General features: G+C 42.8%; 2 protein-coding genes across 2 annotated transcripts in view; one reads left to right on the top strand and one right to left on the bottom strand.

The window, feature by feature from the left end:
- The window catches only part of LOC138960767 (lon protease homolog 2, peroxisomal-like), a 26,094-nt gene extending 20,452 nt beyond the window's left edge, over nt 1–5,642 (bottom strand). Inside the window, exons 1-3 of the mRNA XM_070332421.1 lie at nt 4,917–5,642; nt 3,556–3,649; nt 967–1,165 (exon numbers count right to left, since the gene is read on the bottom strand). Coding sequence (XP_070188522.1) covers nt 967–1,165; nt 3,556–3,649; nt 4,917–5,023 — 400 coding nt within the window. The 5' untranslated portion in view covers nt 5,024–5,642. The remainder of the gene's footprint in view (nt 1–966; nt 1,166–3,555; nt 3,650–4,916) is intronic.
- On the top strand, nt 5,338–16,678 carry LOC138960780 (F-box/LRR-repeat protein 16-like). The gene is made up of 6 exons (XM_070332430.1): nt 5,338–5,462; nt 7,744–8,439; nt 8,902–9,201; nt 12,858–13,031; nt 13,648–14,118; nt 15,421–16,678. The coding sequence occupies exons 1-6, from the start codon at nt 5,439–5,441 to the stop codon at nt 15,703–15,705; spliced, it is 1,950 nt and encodes a 649-aa protein (XP_070188531.1). The 5' UTR covers nt 5,338–5,438; the 3' UTR covers nt 15,706–16,678.

The raw sequence follows: 16,678 nt of genomic DNA, 5'->3' as shown, positions 1-16,678 counted from the left end.
CATTGTGGATACAGTCACAACCAAAAGCAACAGCAGACTACTGTGTTTGAAAATGGAATCTCCAGCAGGAAAAAGAAAAGCTTTGACTTTAGAGCAGCGTGTCGCTGCCTTGAAAAAACTAGATAGCGGCCAATCATGCCGAGATGTGGCGAAGGAGATGGGATGTGGTAAAACACAGATCGCGAGGATCAAATCGGAAAAAGAAGACGTGATGATCTCTCTCTCTTTGTAAGCAATCGTTCGAAGGAAACCATAGTTAACACAGCTAAATTTGTGTTCCATGCATTTATGCTGAGACTAGAAAAACTGAATGAAACAAGAGCTAACCCAATTTGGTCGAGACACACTGCGGAATTTCCCGTTGAATGACTGATGAAGAGTCAGCTATTTTTAGCTTTGTGACGTCCGACTTGCGTAAGTTTGAATGCACAGTGTGTGTTGGGAACGGGGTAGGTGGGGGGGCGGGGGGGGGGGGGGGGGGGGGGGGGGGGGGGGGGATGTTGTTGTTTGCTACATGTATCATTTGTTTACTCACATTTTCAGTGAGTCTCATGTTCAATCCAATAAATACATACTACAGGACTGACAAAAAGTGGTCTTGTTCATTTTACGTGCTCTTTGTAAAATATTGCCCCGGCCCCTCCACCTGTGAAGAAGGGACACCTGTCTAATAGGGACACTATTACCATTCCCCAAGGGTGTCCGTTAGAGACAGGTTTTACTGTACTGAATTCAATACTGTGAGAGACACATGAGGTAGATCAAAACTTTACAAATATATATAACTATTGTACAATGCTTGACCCAGAACTAGTACAAACATTTTGTCTATTTCCTTCCCCCCCCCCCCCCCCACCCCCTCCACCCCCCCCCCCACTCGGCCACCCAGTCCAAGATGAAGTGGGGATGGGGGGGGGGGGGGGTGGGGGGGTGGGGGAAGGAAATAGACAAAATGTTTGCACCCACCTGACTCCTCTCCAGGCAGTTTGTCAAGCTGCGTCACCATGGCAACAGGATAAGGGTTCTCCTGCAGAAGGGTTTCCACGCGGAAACGGCAGATGCCTGTGACCAGCAACGTGTAGGCAGGGCGCGGCCAGTTGGTTCCAGTGATCTGAACCACAACGGCCGCTGTGCCCATAGAGTGCATGGTTGCCAGATCTTCCTCCTAGTGAAAAAGAGATAAAAGGTTGAGATTTTGTTTTGTCATTATGCGACAGAAGCTGCAGACTATCTGCTTAACTGGGCACACAACTTTCATTCAAACGTAAGTTCCATAGTTAAAAAGTCAACCAATATAATTTAAACATGCAAACAAACATCAAAGGATGTAAGTTGCTTAATGTTCATTTCAATGTCGAATGCATTTAGAGCGCTTATTTTCCTTTGTTTACCAAACATAATGCAATAAACTAACAACTGTAGTAATACACATACACAAAGTTCAACTGAACAATATAGTTGCATAATTATATATATATATATACTATAGCAGTCAGGGCCTGGCTTCGCCCGGGTGTTTTAGAGCTCAGATAATCGAGCAGCAGGTTCAACTGATCATTTTACAGCCCTTGAGAATGACAGGGTCAGCTGGTATATATCCATTCTCTGCATTCTCATTTTCATAATAGGATAACGGGTGCGTGATGTCAATTACACATTAACATGCTTCCATTTGAAACTTCGAGGTCTTCATCGGGGATTGACGCCCGACCAAAGGTAATTGAAGCCCGACGGAGCGAAGCGACGTAGGGCTTCAATTAGACTTTGGGAGGGCGTCAATCCACGATGAAGACCTCGAAGTTTCAAATGGAAGCGTGTTAATGTTATTGTAATTCAATCTGACGACGATCTCTTTCCTGCTTTCATGCGATGGTAAACAGACAGAATTGGTTCTGTTCTGTTCACACACTACTTTCAGTCCACCTACCTGCAAGGGTCAAGCCCCAAGAAATATGTCTCTGTATTCCTATCGTATCACTCTCCTCCTGTTTTGTTTTCTTTCACATACATTTTCCCATCTTTTTTGACGGGTTTCTGGACAGCAAACTCAAAACAAATTCTTTTCATCACAAAAGCGATCTTTGGAATTGACTGACGTAGTCCGAAAGAATTCATGCATCAACTTACGTCACGTATTCGACGTCATCACTTCGCATACCTTATGGTCTCGGTATTTCGTTGGTACTTCATATTTCCTACTTGTAAAATGACATTCAAAGCTAACCGAGACTAGTTGAGGTTGTATCAATGCAGGTTGTTAATGGATTTTTTAACGAGTGGCTATCGACAATTAGTCACCGGTAATTTTTAATGAGTTGGGGCATTCTGACCAATCACAGGATCTGTTTCATTAAAACGCAAACTTGATTGAATTACAATAAAGCTTTACAGAGCATCCCCTCTTTTTTAAGACCCCACGATTGAAGACTCCTCTCCTTTCTCTAACCTCGTATACTTTTCCACGTTTTCTGTTCATAAGGTCTGTACATTTACCTTTATTTTAAGACTCTTTCCCTTTTCAGCACTGGGTCTGTAAATTTGCCTCTTTTTTAAGACTCCTTCTTTTTTCAGACCTGAATTTCTTGGATATTTGGCAATTTTACATACAGTAAAACCTGTAGAATGCGGTCACTGGACTTAACGGCCACTCGCACAATACGGACAGTTTTTATTGGCACGGATCGTTTCCTTCATTAAAATCACTGTACTTAGCGGACACCTCGGAATTACGGACGCGGACGCTTATTTTAGGTCCCAACTAAATTGTGTAACTGCTCAATACGGACAAAGGATGTTCGTTTAACTTCCAAACATCATTGCGATTGTCTGTCTTCTCTCTCTCGCAAGCTTGATTTGAGAGGTAAAAGAAGCTTAATCGCGATTGGTCGGCTTTGAGCTGAAACTGAAACAAGCTTATTAGCGATTGGTCAGCAACCTCATTGCCAATGAAATGCATCGAAAGTATTCGACGGAAGTCGGTACATTTGTAAACAACATCAAAGATTCTCACACACTTGCACAGCTGATTCAGTCGCGTTTTGCCGAAGTTTGAATAAATCACGATGGCTTCCAGGTTGCGGAAGGAACGAAACGCTCTCACTTTAGAGCAACGAGTGTCTGTGGTGAAAAAGCTGCAGAGCGGACAATCATGCCGATCGATCGCGCAAGAGCTGGGCTGTGGAAGGACGCAGATTTCAAAAGTCAGCATAGACAGAGAAAAAAATATGGCTTTGAGGGAATCGGGAGACGGTCGGGCAGATCAAAAGTGGATTTTGAAGAAGGCAACTGATTATGAGGAACTAAATGATGCTGTTTTCCAATTTAAAAGTCCTTCTCTGTGGACTGGATCTGTTACAACTGGTAATAAAATACTGTATTTCACTGTTTTTACTTGTTATCTTTTTACTCTTACACATGTACATACAATATAGCACTTTCCTTTTCGCAACCACATTTGCTTGAACCTGTAAAATAAGGACACCTGCAGAATAAGGACACTTTTCACTGGTCCCAAGGGTGTCCTTATTTGACAGGTTATACTGTATTTGTTTTCACCTCGTGATGCTGGTTCAGGTCTTTGGGGATGACACCAATCACTGTGCTGCTCAGTGTGTTGCGTCCCATCAGCCGACTCTTCACCATGTTCATACTGGCAACATACACACATATTTCAACTTCACGCTGAATTAATGCTCAAGCAGTCACATTAAATGCATGCAATCACACAAACATGTACATGTATGAGCACACAAACCAAAATTGTCTGATAACAAAGTTATTACATTTCTCAGCAAACCCTCATGAGGCCTTTTGTGAAAGCAAACAGTCAGAAGACCTAGGATATATATATACGACTTGTGTCTGTGTGTGTGTGTGTGTGTGTGTGTGTGTGTGTGTGTGTGTGTGTGTCCGCGATGCACGGCCAAAGTTCTCGATGGATCTCTTTCATATTTGGTGGCCTTATTCAGGTACACCCCGGACACAACCTAGTCGATGAGATATTTCAACACGTGCTCTCAGCGCGCAGCGCTGAACCGATTTTGGTTTTTCTCTGGATCCATTCCCAGTAACTCTTCCTTATCTTCTCCGGTGTTTTCAGCGTTTATCTCCCTTCCTTCGTGTGGCGTCAATCCATATTCCCGTTTCTATTTTTAGAAGGTCACTGTCGACAACGCTCAATCCATATTCCCGTTATACTATTTTTAGAAGGTCACTGTACCGGCGAAGCCGGGTATTACTCTTCTCCAGTGTTTTGCGCATTTATCTCCCTTCCTTCGTGCGGTGCGCCGGCAAACACCCGGCAAAGCCTGGTCCCTGGCACAGCCGGGTATTCGGCTTGACTTCTTCCCGGCGAAGCCGTACCCGGCGAAGCGGGTATTCATCTAGTATATATATACAGACGAGACATGTTTCTTTAAAGGCGAGATATATGCCTGCGGCTAGCCGCTCGCGCAGCTATAGGAAGCAAGAGTGTATATGAAACGGTTTGATGGCTTAAGCTACGCAAGAATTAAACACCATGCATTGGTTGATACTGAAAAGGTCGTCTGCACTGGACGGTATAAACAGTCATGGACACCCAATTAGAATGGCAGCTGCGCAGCCACCATTTTTTTCTCGGGTAGCAGCAAGCATCTCCAAGGCATGCTAAAGCCTTCGCTTGCCAAATCCTAGCGTTCCTCGCGACGAGAATAGCCCAAGAAACGGTACTTCCTCGCCTCGTTTGTTTCACTCAGAAAAATCAACTAAAATGCAGAAGTAATGAAAACATAAGCAGCACCACCACAAAGATGCTGGAAACTTCTGCAGAGCACAGAAATATCGTTATCAGGGGATGGTGCACAGATGAAAGCATACCATATTACCAAGTAACCCCTCAAACTGTGAATAAAAATCAAAAACATTCCGCAGATTACTTTTTCAAACTCTTCACTGGAATGCGCATGGAAGACCCAGGTAGTAAGACATTGTCAGCGACAAGAAGAAGAGGAATCCTCTTCGGTATTGCAATTGTAGACGCCATCGTGTGTTTTGCCAAGATAGTAGGACCTTTGACCTGTAGAGTCTCCTAAATTTGTTTCGTATGCAAACAGCTTAAGGAACAAAAAACGCCTCTAATGTGTCTAATATTTATAAGACTACGGTATGGTAATTTCTCGTGGATGTATTTTAATAAAAAGTAAGATATCTTGCTCAAAAACACGGGTAAAAACACTATTCTAAGCCTGTACTCGTGTCGTCTGCTATGATCCTGGTTTCCCAAACATCAAAACTTCCGCTCATCGAATCTACAACATTTCGTAAACAGGGAAGTCACATGACTTTTTCTAATCCACAGTGCAAAACGTGCATTCGCAATCAGTCTCAGCTGTCGGTTACGCAGTCTGTCAGCACTCTTGACAACTTAGCCTTGCATGTAGTGACAAAACTCCTCCGCAATGGCATCTCGTCTGCCGATTGAGGTAACGATTGTCTTTTCCATTGTGAAATGTGGTCGCTGAGGTGACTGTTCAGTTCCAGAAACTGTGCACTGTGCCAATTTTGTTCTCGATTCAAGTTGCTTTGGTGCTGACAGCGATTCCATTCACCAATGCTGATCGTTTCACACATACTTGTCGTCTGCTACATTAAAAACACAACTGTCAGTCGCAATCTTAAATCATGCCGAGTCATGCCGTGACAAAGATATACTTTTCACTACAGTCAACCTAAATGTATAGTCTGCTGTGATCATGAGTGCCTAAATTAATAAGTTAAAAATGTCAAATGGATCAGTTTGAAAAGATCATCTTATATATTTAGGGGATAAACAAATAACATTGATTAAGAACATCTTTTGTAATATTTGTGTTTTGTGTTGCTTTGCTGTCATTTACATAAGGCAAAAAAAAAATAGGTGTGGTTACGGTAACATAGCCAAAAAAAATAGGGTAGGAAGGTAGGCAATCACTTTTTTTTTTTAAACTTTTTTTTTCTAATGTGTACAAATTAAACCTACTTGACAGGGAAATAAGTGTGCGACTCGGGCGCTTTCGCTTTCATTGCGTTTTCTGCACTCGTTTTGTTTTTTGTTTTTTTGTTTTTTTGACAAATGTAATAAAAAGTTATAGGATCGGCCCCTAAAATTAGGGTAGGTCGGGTTACCGTAACCACACCTATTTTTTTTTTAGGCCTAAGTTATGAAGTGCTATAAACATGTAGGCTATCGGCATGCAGGTGAACAGAGCAGATAATAATGACCCCATTTGCATGCAAGATATAATTGTCTGGTAGATGAGTTTATACTTCTGAAATCCATTACATGAAAAGTCATCTGTGCGGCCTGGAACAGTTAGCATGCAGGCAGTGCTTAATTTTCTTCTGTTTTAATTACTGGCTTAATTCCATTTTTACAGATCTGTGTGCATCTTAAATATAGCTGCATTCAAGAGCTCAGAAAATTTCTTAATTGTAACGTTTTGTTTTGTCATAAATTAAACGTTGCAATAACCTACCAATGAGTACCATTCTTGGTTTTTTTACTCTTGATTGTGAGCGAGATCAAACTAACAGCCGTTCTCTGTTTGAATAATTTTAAAAGGAACACTAAATATACTTTTCTTTGAAAAATTTCTTATGCCTTGCATGTATACGTGTCAAGTACATGTACTTATCTTTGAAATGTGAAATATGACGAAAAAAATTGGGGTTCTGTCTTTGTGGCTGTGTACATGTACGTACAATGTAAAACATTGGCATACCTACCATTGAACCTGCCTTGGCAACATCTTTTGATTACGTACAGCCACCTGCCCATTCCCCCAAAGGATCCACAACAAGTTTTATATTTAAATATGCTTGTTCCCATAGCAACAACCTGTCTATAATGACCACTTTTGGTTGTTTTCTTGGGTGTTTTTGAGAGACAGGTTTGACTGAAGAAACATAGAAATTTGCCTGAAATATTTGATGATTAAAATATGAGCTGGTTGCCTCCCTTTGATGAACACCCACCTGATGGCTGCTGCACCAAGCCTATCATCAAATATTCATCAGGAAGTATCAGAGTGGTCTTGGGGATGCCAAGTAATTCATCACTATGGCAACTGAAGGAGAAGCATTTGTTCTACGCTTTTGTTTCTGTGCCGTTCAAAGCAACAAAATATAAAGTGCAACTGGGTGGCTAAGTGGTAAACGCACTTGCCTCGGAAGCGAGAGGTTGCGAGTTCGACCCTGGGTCAGGGCGTTAGCAATTTTCTCCCCCCTTTCCTAACCTAGGTGGTGGGTTCAAGTGCTAGTCTTTCGGATGAGACGAAAAACCGAGGTCCCTTCGTGTACACTACATTGGGGTGTGCACGTTAAAGATCCCACGATTGACAAAAGGGTCTTTCCTGGCAAAATTGTATAGGCATAGATAAAAATGTCCACCAAAATACCCGTGTGACTTGGAATAAAGGCCGTGAAAGGTGAATGCTCGCCCTAATAGGCTTGAGGTTTGCTGGCCGATGTGAATGCGTGATATATTGTGTAAAAAATTCCATCTCACACGGCAGAAATTAATATGTAAAGCGCATTGAGCATATATATGATTATGCGCTATAGCAAATGTCCATTATTATTATTATTATTATTATTATTATTATTATTATTATTATTATTATTATTATTATTATTATGTTTATAAAAATGTTGTAATTTTAGTCCTTTCTGTCTGTCATGAGTGTATGATGAATAATCTGTTGTTTTGCTGCTTCTTGTTTTCAGGTGGTGACTCATGTCATGTCCTTTCTGGGCGTGTCGGACCGAAAAGAGGCGGCCCTGGTTTGCCGCGCTTGGTACGAGGCATCGCTGGACCCTCTTCTTCAAAGGAACATCCTCGTGAACTTCGCTTATGACAAGACAGAGGAGATCCTCCAAAGCTTTTGTCGGAGGCATTTGACTCATCTGGTGCTGTCCCATTTTGATAATTCCAGTGTAACAAAGAAAGCGATTTTGCGAACATGTGAACTTGGCTCAGAGTATCTGCAGAGCCTCTCTCTCAAGGATTCCAACATTACTGAAGGAACGCTTGTGGAGCTGTTGTCGCGATGCCCTCAACTTACCTCCCTTGATCTATCTGGCTGCAACTCTCTGTTTATGGCAGGAACGTTACTTAACAACCAAACACAGGTCAAGGAACTTGAGAAAGCCATGAAAAATGTGACGGAGGTCAACTTATCCTCCCTTAGATATCTCTCGGACTGCTCGTTTAATCGTGTTGTAGCCATCTTCCCCAAACTGCAGAAAATAGTGCTTGCCTCCACACAGATTACTTTCAATGGACATGCGTATTATGCCCGTAACACGACTGTGTATGACAACTCTGCTGTCTTCACATACAGTTGCTTGGAGCGATACATAGAGAACAATGTTGCTCGCATCAAGGGATTGAATTTCAGTCGCACAACTATCAACAATCAGGTAAAGTTTGTTATCTTTATACATTTATTTCAACGTTTGATGTTTGTACATGCGTGCGTAAATGTGTGTGTGTGTGTGTGAGTATTTGTGTGTGTGTGTGTGTGTGTGTGTTTGTGTGTGTGTGTGTGTGTGTGTGTGTGTGTGTGTGTGTGTGTGTGTGTGTGCGTGTGTGTGAGAATGAGTGCAAGAAGCGTGTGTTTGATAATAATTTAAAGTGTTTTTTGTTTTGATGAAAGTTTCATGTTGGAAATGTATTTTAAGAGCTAAGGTTTGATTCTGTTCTGTCAGTTAAAGATGCCATTAAGGGTTAGGAATTTCAAGTATTTTTGGAACCAATAAATGGCATGGGGATGCACAAATAGCATATGATAAATATGTCTTGTGTAAATTATAGTTAGCTTTTTCATTATTGTTACTTAAAAACGCTCACTGCAATGGAGATTTTCATGATTTCAAATACAGCATTTAGCAAGGCTGTCAGGCATCACTGACCTTCGGCTGGAAGAGCTGGTGCTGATTGGATGTCGAGATGTTGGCAATGAGGGAATTGGTCAGCTGTGTCGCCAGCAGACTCGCCTGAAACGTCTGGACATCAGCGGCTGTCTGGACCTGACGGACTCAGCACTGGGCAACATCACCCAGCACCTGACCTCACTGGAGGCCCTGCGGGTCAACAAATGTCGAATGCTGACCGACTCCTCCGTAGCTACACTGAAAAACCTGGACAGGATTAAGAGTTTGGACCTGTCTGAATGTTACGAGGTGAGTCTGGGTCCACATCCATGTTTGTAGTGTACATAATATTTCCCCTGAAATATGGCTGCCTGAATAGCAGGGTAAAAACCGCCATACGTGTGAAAAACCACTCGTGCAAAATACACAAGTGTATGTGGGAGGGGGAGAGAGAGACCGACAGAGTATGGGGGAGAGGAGAGAGAGAGAAAGAGAAAGAGAGAGAGAGAGAGAGAGAGAGAGAGAGAGAGAGAGAGAGAGAGAGAGAGAGAGAGAGAGAGAGAGAGAGAGAGAGAGAGAGAGAGAGAGAGAGAGAGAGAGAGAGAGAGGGTAAATAAAATAAAAAAATAAAATAAATAAAAAATTGTCCATGATCTGTTTACTGTCCATTGAGTGTGAAGCTGAGAGAAAGAGTGAGACTGAAGGAAAACAATAATAACTTAATAAGAATTAAAAGGATAATAAAAAAAAATAATAAAAAACTTCCGATAAAATAAAAACGCACGCACATGTGTGATTAACAATGTCTAATCTCAACAACAAAAAAACAAAAACAAAAAAAAAAGTGTATGTGGGAGTTTCAGCCCAGGAATGTAGAAGAAGAAAAAGAAGTAGTGTTAATAGTTCAGAAATGGCATCCAGGTGAGGGGGAAGTCATTGGAGAATGTGTGAGGGAGCAGTCATTGGAGAGTATGTGAGGGGGCAGTTATTGGAGTGTTTGTGAGGGGGCAGTCATTGTAGAATTTGTGACAATGGGGGCAGTTATTTGAAGATGTGTGAGGGGGCAGTCATTGGAGGATGTGTGCGGGTGCCGTTATTGGAAAATGTGTGAGGGAGAAGTCATTGGAGAATGTGTGTGGGGGAAGTCATTGGATAATTTGTGAGGGGGGGGGGGGGGGTGTGTTATTGGAGAATGTGTGAGGGTCAAGTCATTTGAGGATTTGTGAGGGGGAAGTTATTAGAGAATGAAAGAGTAGGTAATGTTTGGGTTTACATTAATTATGCCAGATGTAAAGAGGGAACTGAGGATTGAGAGAGAAGAAGATTGTGGAGAACTAAAGAAGGCATAATAAATTGCAAATAATATGTCCTGAGAAAGCTATGCAAATGACTTAATAATTAAAGCTTATTCAGATTGTTTGCGTTGGATATGATTATGTATTCATAGGGCATGACATTTTAACTACAAATGACTATCATATAAATGTACCCATATGGATCAGTTGAGATGTAAAACAATGTCTGACAAGCCGAGACTACAATAGTACATACGTAGACAATAATGTCTTTTTTATTTTCATTTATATCTTTTTTAAACATATTTTAAACATAATTATGCTTTCGCATATTTGAAGTTATTGATGGGATATTGATGTGCAACTAACATTTTTTAATACAAGACAGAAAACATTCAGATGGTAGCAATGTGTTAAAAACTCCCCTTTTAAGACCTAAAAAAATCTGAGATAATCATATTTTAAAGAGGGAGTCGGAAAATGGAGGTAAATTTACGGAGGTTATGAACAGAAAATCTGAGAAGACAGGTGTCACGTTTTATAGGTAAAAAAAATGACCTAAAACGGTCATTTACTGCTAACTGACTAACCACACCACGATCCACTCTCGCAGTCACACAAAAAAGTTAGAAACAACAAAAGGATAAGTTTTAGACGTCTGTTTATATACACTACCTCTCCTCCTCTCTCTTCTCGTGAAGCCAAAAGTGTTTTTACGACCAAGTCGTAAAACAAAACAAAGACAACTGACAAAAGCCAGTTAAAGTTTATGAAATAATAAGAACACGCTGAACCGTGTGAAGTTAGAAAACACTTAGCTGCTCTGTAAAAAGTCTTAGCCTGTACAGGCATTGACACTCCACGTTGTCACAACTCAAAGTTCTTCATAAAGGGTTAGAAAGATGACAAGGTGGGGGGCGTTTACGCATGGGTGCACTCAACTCTCAGTGTAGCCAGGGTCCATTCGATGAACCGCAGTGGCGCAGTGGTGCATACAGGTGAAAGTCGCCGCAACACCAGCAACAGCCGTAGAACAGCAACCGTACAGCAAAGAACCGCAACCCCCGTCCAGCAAGAGTGTAGCCAAAGTGTAGCCCGTCTCCAGCAACCAGGTAGCAACCGGGTAGCAACAAGGTAGCAACCGGGTAGCAACCGGATAGCAAACCTCCAGCAACCAGGTAGCAAACCTCCAGCAACCGGGTAGCAAACCTCCAGCAAGCTGAAACAGAGTAGTTGGGGCAGTGACCATGGCAACAATCCCCCCTTTTTCCACCTTTAAACATATCTAACTTCCCCCTTCAGCGAGCACATGGTACCTGCAAGAATAGACTTTTAATAACAACTCAAGACATTTTTTCCTCCTCTCCATATCTGCAAAAACCACATACAGATTACAATTTAGCATTATAATGAGCGAGTTATACGCTATCATGGAGAAACAAAATCAGAGTTTACATTTCACGGACATTGACCGGTCACCAGCGTAAAGTAATGGCTAATTACCTCAACAGCTTGTAAAACGTAGCTCTCCCAAGCAAACCGCTTGAATATTTGGCTCCCGCTCGTCAGCGAAAATATGTAGCCAAATCCCTCCGTCCTAAGCCTTCTGTGTATTACACTAACATCAGAAACCCGTTGGTAGACCTAATCCAGTCTTTCAACGCGTTGGAATCCTCCAAATCTTAGTCAACGGAATCCAGACCTGTACGTCTGTAAAGCTCGTGTAGAGAAAGAAAGCGAGACGGGGAAAGAAAGACCATGTGATCTCCCTGACCAATCAGCAATCGCCTGTCCTAGAACAGGTGATCTCCCTGACCAATCACTGGTCGCCTACCATACGCAGGTATAGCATGCTAGGAACACGTGATTTTAACAGTGAGCGAAAAATCACCCCATTTTCCCGCACGGATTTCACGCTGGCAATTTTCACGTGCATTACGTGATTTTCAGCAAAAGCTTTTTCCCGCAATGCGGCAACCAACCAATGCATTACATTGCAATTTGGGAAAGGCGCCCCACAAAGAGTTCCTTTCCCACTCATGTCACTGAAACCGTGACAACAGGCTCTTAAAGGTGGTCGTCTACATTTTTGCTTTTTTTCAATAATCTTATGGTTAGATTTTGCTAAAATTAGTTATGTCAGATGATGAATGAACCATGGGGAAAAAAGTTATAGAAAAAAAATATATGTAAAATGAGATTTTATTTTTGGGTAGCATGTCGACTCACGCTTCCAATATTTTGTTTTCTGTTTGCTGAGAACATGTGCTTTGCCTAAGAATACTGACCAATCAAATTCATGTCACTATGCTTATAGCCACGCCCAAACAAGTGCAGCACTGGAGCGCTGTCCACGCTTTTTTTAAACGCACGAAATGCACGGGATTTGAGAGGAGTTTTGCGCTTGGCATTTTCCAAATAAGGATATCCTACTATGAGTACTACGCTGGAATACTACAATTAATTTTCAAACGGCTACACTGGCTTTGTCTTTCCTGATCGAAAGGGGGTGTATTGTTGATAATTGTAGATAATAGACTCTGCATTTTAATGGTCAAATGGCGATTTCGGTATAAAAATGTAGACAAGGACCTTTAAAATGGAGGGAGTCTTAAATTGGGGGGTCTTAACAGGGGAGTTCCGCTGTACATTCATCTTGCCTGTGTCCAGGTGACAAAGACCGGCCTACTGAGTGGACTGTGTATGGGATCAAAAGCCATGGATCACTTGACGCACCTAAACCTGTCGTGCTGTAGCAAGCTGGACACAGAAGTGGTGGTCAAGCTGACCGTTGCTTTACCATTCTTAGAGCACTTGGATCTAGGCTCATGTTTCTTGCTGCAGGTATGTAGGATTTAAGAGTGTGTGTGTGTGTGTGTGTGTGTGTGTGTGTGTGTGTGTGTGTGTGTGTGTGTCAGGTGGCTGTGTGTCAGGTGGCTGTGTGTCAGGTGGCTGTGTGTCAGGTGGCTGTGTGTATGTGTGTGTGTGTGAAGTAAACAGTTCAATTGTTAACTTGGAGCAACACGAGACTTGCTCCTCAGCAATGGGGCCCTGCACCTCATGTTTATATATGCGTGACAGGATGGTCAAAGGAAAATGTCCAGCCAAACTAGCATGAAAAAGTCTTATTTAAAAGTTAATAGACTGAAACATGTCACAGTATGTTGACAAATAAGTGTACCATAGTTTTAGTTTAAGTGACGACATAATGCTGGTCTAGTTCGTAACTGAATGTGCTCATGTATTCACATGTGATTTTGTACACACACAATTCTGTTTTAGTACATGCATTACCCATATGACTAACACCCATAAGAGCAACTAAATTTTCCTTTACATGAAATATTTCAGTGTGAATCAGGTTTTTTATTTGTTTTTACCCTTACACAAACTATTCTGTGTTTGCACCTGATGTGATCCGTTAGACTCTTTGTGCATTAGGATTTATTTGTGTTCACAGGACGTAGGCCTGCATATGATTTCAAGCACTCTCCACAGACTGCGCTTCCTCAGGCTTGCCTGGTGCAAGGCCCTCACAGACCTTGGCCTTCTGGGGTTCAAGGCTGAAGGCTTCTGCCCCATTCATGACCCCGTTACCTCGGTGATGGAGGGAGAGTGCAGCTGCACCCACAAGTCTCACACTCCAATCATTTTCCGCAAGCCCACAGATGCGCTCCGTGAGAAGAAAGAGGCTGCACTGAGGAAGATGTTGACAGAGCTTGAGACGACGATCATTCCAGAGAACCTGAGCGCGCTCACCAGTCTCCGCAGCCTTGACCTCTCTTCATGTCCGCAGTTCACTGACCTTGGGCTGCGAGGGGCGGTCAAGTTTTGTGAACTGCGTGTGCTGAAGCTGAACTGCGTGCACGGTCTGACGGGATCGGGGCTGACCGAGATTGCTTCCAACAACCCTGGCCTGGAGGAACTACAGGTAAAATCTCAACCCTTATCTTTACGGTGGAACCCCCCTTTTAAGACCCCCCAAATTTAAGACTCCCTTCCTTTTAACCTTATTTTCTAAGATTTTTTAAGGTCTTAAAAGGGGGTTCCACTGTATAACCATTTTAAATCCATTAAGAGATACCTCTGACAGAGATCAGGGTTTCAACGAGTCTCCATGCCAAAAAAATCTTGGTTAGATCTACTGAATTATGGAGAAATGTTTATTACCCAGTGACCATTGCCCTATTTTCTGCACCAAAAGAAAGCTTTGCCAGTGGAAGCTAAGGTGTTTCTCTGGCCCAATTAAATGGTCATACTCTGGGATGCTGTTAAAGTTCCCTTGATAAAAAAACACGCCATTTTTTTCTATTTTCCACTTGATCGGGAGAAAATTGAGACCTTGTTTGCATATATGGAGACAATTGGTTGCTAGTACAATTTGAAGGCAGGTACAAAATTTGTCTCCAATGTGACGGCGCTGGGCGGAGGACACCCATGGACTGCAAAGTCAAGTTTGTTTGTTTGTTTGTTTGCTTAACGCCCAGTCCACCACGAAGGGTGATATCAGGGCGGTGCTGCTTTGACATTTAACGTGCGCCACACACAAGACAGAAGTCGCAGCACAGGCTTCATGTCTCACCCAGTCACATTATTCTGACACCGGACCAACCAGTCCTAGCACTAACCCCATAATGCCAGACGCCAGGCGGAGCAGCCACTAGATTGCCAATTTTAAAGTCTTAGGTATGACCTGGCCGGGGTTCGAACCCACGACCTCCCGCTCACTGGGCAGACGCCTTACCACAAGGCCACCGTGTTGCGGTACAAAGTCAAGTTGAGACAACTTTTAGGTTTTCATTTTGCAAAGTGCGCGTTCTGTTCTAGCTGTCCAGTGCATTATTTTTCCGGTAATTACGACGCAGAAGCAGCAGCTTATGATTATGGTCGTGACAAAATGGGTGACAGTACTGACAACCTCAATGGTGATCATGGCGATGACAGGTGTACTTGTTCAGGGCCATGTTGAGTTAAGAAAAATTAAGAAAATCAGATCTCAATAAGGAGGAGTCTTAAAATCATGGTAAATCTTCCCCCTTGTGTAATGAAATGAAAATGCCATCTTCATCATTTCAAGTTCACTATTTGTATCACAAGTGTTTGGCTGTCTGTCTTCTTAAAAGACCACTGGGTTGACGTACTGTAAATGTAACGTTTTGTTTTGTCAATCATAAACGTTCCATTAACCTACAATTCTTCTTTTATGATTTTTTCTTTCCCCTTGTGTCCACAGCTGCAGCAGTGTTCACGCATCACAGACGCATCCGTTGATGCAGTGACCTCTCGCTGTCAGCGCCTCTCTCACCTTGACCTTTCCAACTGCGACCGCCTGACGGACACAGCCCTCATCCACATCGGAGACAACTGCAAACGACTGCGCCACCTGGACATCTCCTTCTGCTGCGGCCTGTCGCCTCAAGCAGCGGACATGTTGGAGGGGAGGCTGAGAAGTCTGATCACTCTGCTTCGTCGTAACCTGGGTATGTCCACTCTGGGTCTACAGGCGGTCAGCATTTAGACACAAACTACAGAGGTACCTTCGTCGTAACCTGGGTATGTCCACTCTGGGTCTACAGGCGGTCAGCATTTAGACACAAACTACAGTGGTACCTTCGTCGTAACCTGGGTATGTCCACTCTGGGTCTACAGGCGGTCAGCATTTAGACACAAACTACAGAGGTACCTGCGATGAAAGGACACCCTTGGGACCAGCCAAAAGTGTCCTTACATTGCAGGTGGCCTGTCATAACAGGTATAATTAAGGAGATGATAATAAAAGGGACAACAGAAGGTGTCCTTTTAAGGGAGGTGTCCTCTCATCGGAGGGGCCACACATCGCAGGTACCGCTGTATTGGTTTAAACATGGTTTTCCTCAATAAAACATGATACAGTAATAAAACGAGAAACAATAGGGACACGAACTCAAGCAAACGCTCATATTACGTGCCCAACGCAGACACAAACTATTCTTGTGCGATGGTTGGGGGGACCCGGGTAGCTCAGGTGGTAGAGCACTGGACTTGTGATCCTATAAGGGTAACAGGTTCGAATCCAGGCCGGAATGGATACACGGGTCAATTTTATGTGCAGACTCAGAGACTGTATCCATGTCCCACCCCCGTGGCACGTAAAAGATCTCGGTCATTCTGCCATAAGCGCATGTGGCTGGTTACACCTAAACACGCCAACAACTGGGTATCTTATCTGAAGTCGGAGTAACACCCAGGACAATGCCCTTAATGGCTTTGCCGTGAGGGCGACGTAACACTTAAATTTCTCTCTCTGTGAGGTTAAGTGTTTTTCCAGTTTGAAGAGATATGAAGTCAGCATTTAGTCCTTCGTTATTTTACTGTGATGATTAGCGCTTTTCCAGTTTGAAAGGGCGATCATGTGGTCAGTGTTGTTGGCCTTTACGGATTTCTCTATGTGTACAGGTGGTCAGTGTTTAGTACCACACTATTCTACTGTGATTTTAGTGTTTTTCGAGTCT

This window comes from Littorina saxatilis, linkage group LG1 (genome assembly GCF_037325665.1).
Source record: "Littorina saxatilis isolate snail1 linkage group LG1, US_GU_Lsax_2.0, whole genome shotgun sequence".
NCBI lineage: Eukaryota > Metazoa > Mollusca > Gastropoda > Littorinimorpha > Littorinidae > Littorina > Littorina saxatilis.
This window is presented reverse-complemented; position numbering and strand designations above follow the sequence as displayed.

Bases quoted from the DNA above. Each gene is read 5' to 3' on its own strand.
- LOC138960780 (XM_070332430.1), top strand. From the start codon at position 5,439: ATGGCATCTCGTCTGCCGATTGAG. The intron at 9,202-12,857 runs GTGAGTCTGGGT...GCCTGTGTCCAG, and splicing joins ACCTGTCTGAATGTTACGAG to GTGACAAAGACCGGCCTACT. The intron at 13,032-13,647 runs GTATGTAGGATT...TTGTGTTCACAG, and splicing joins GCTCATGTTTCTTGCTGCAG to GACGTAGGCCTGCATATGAT.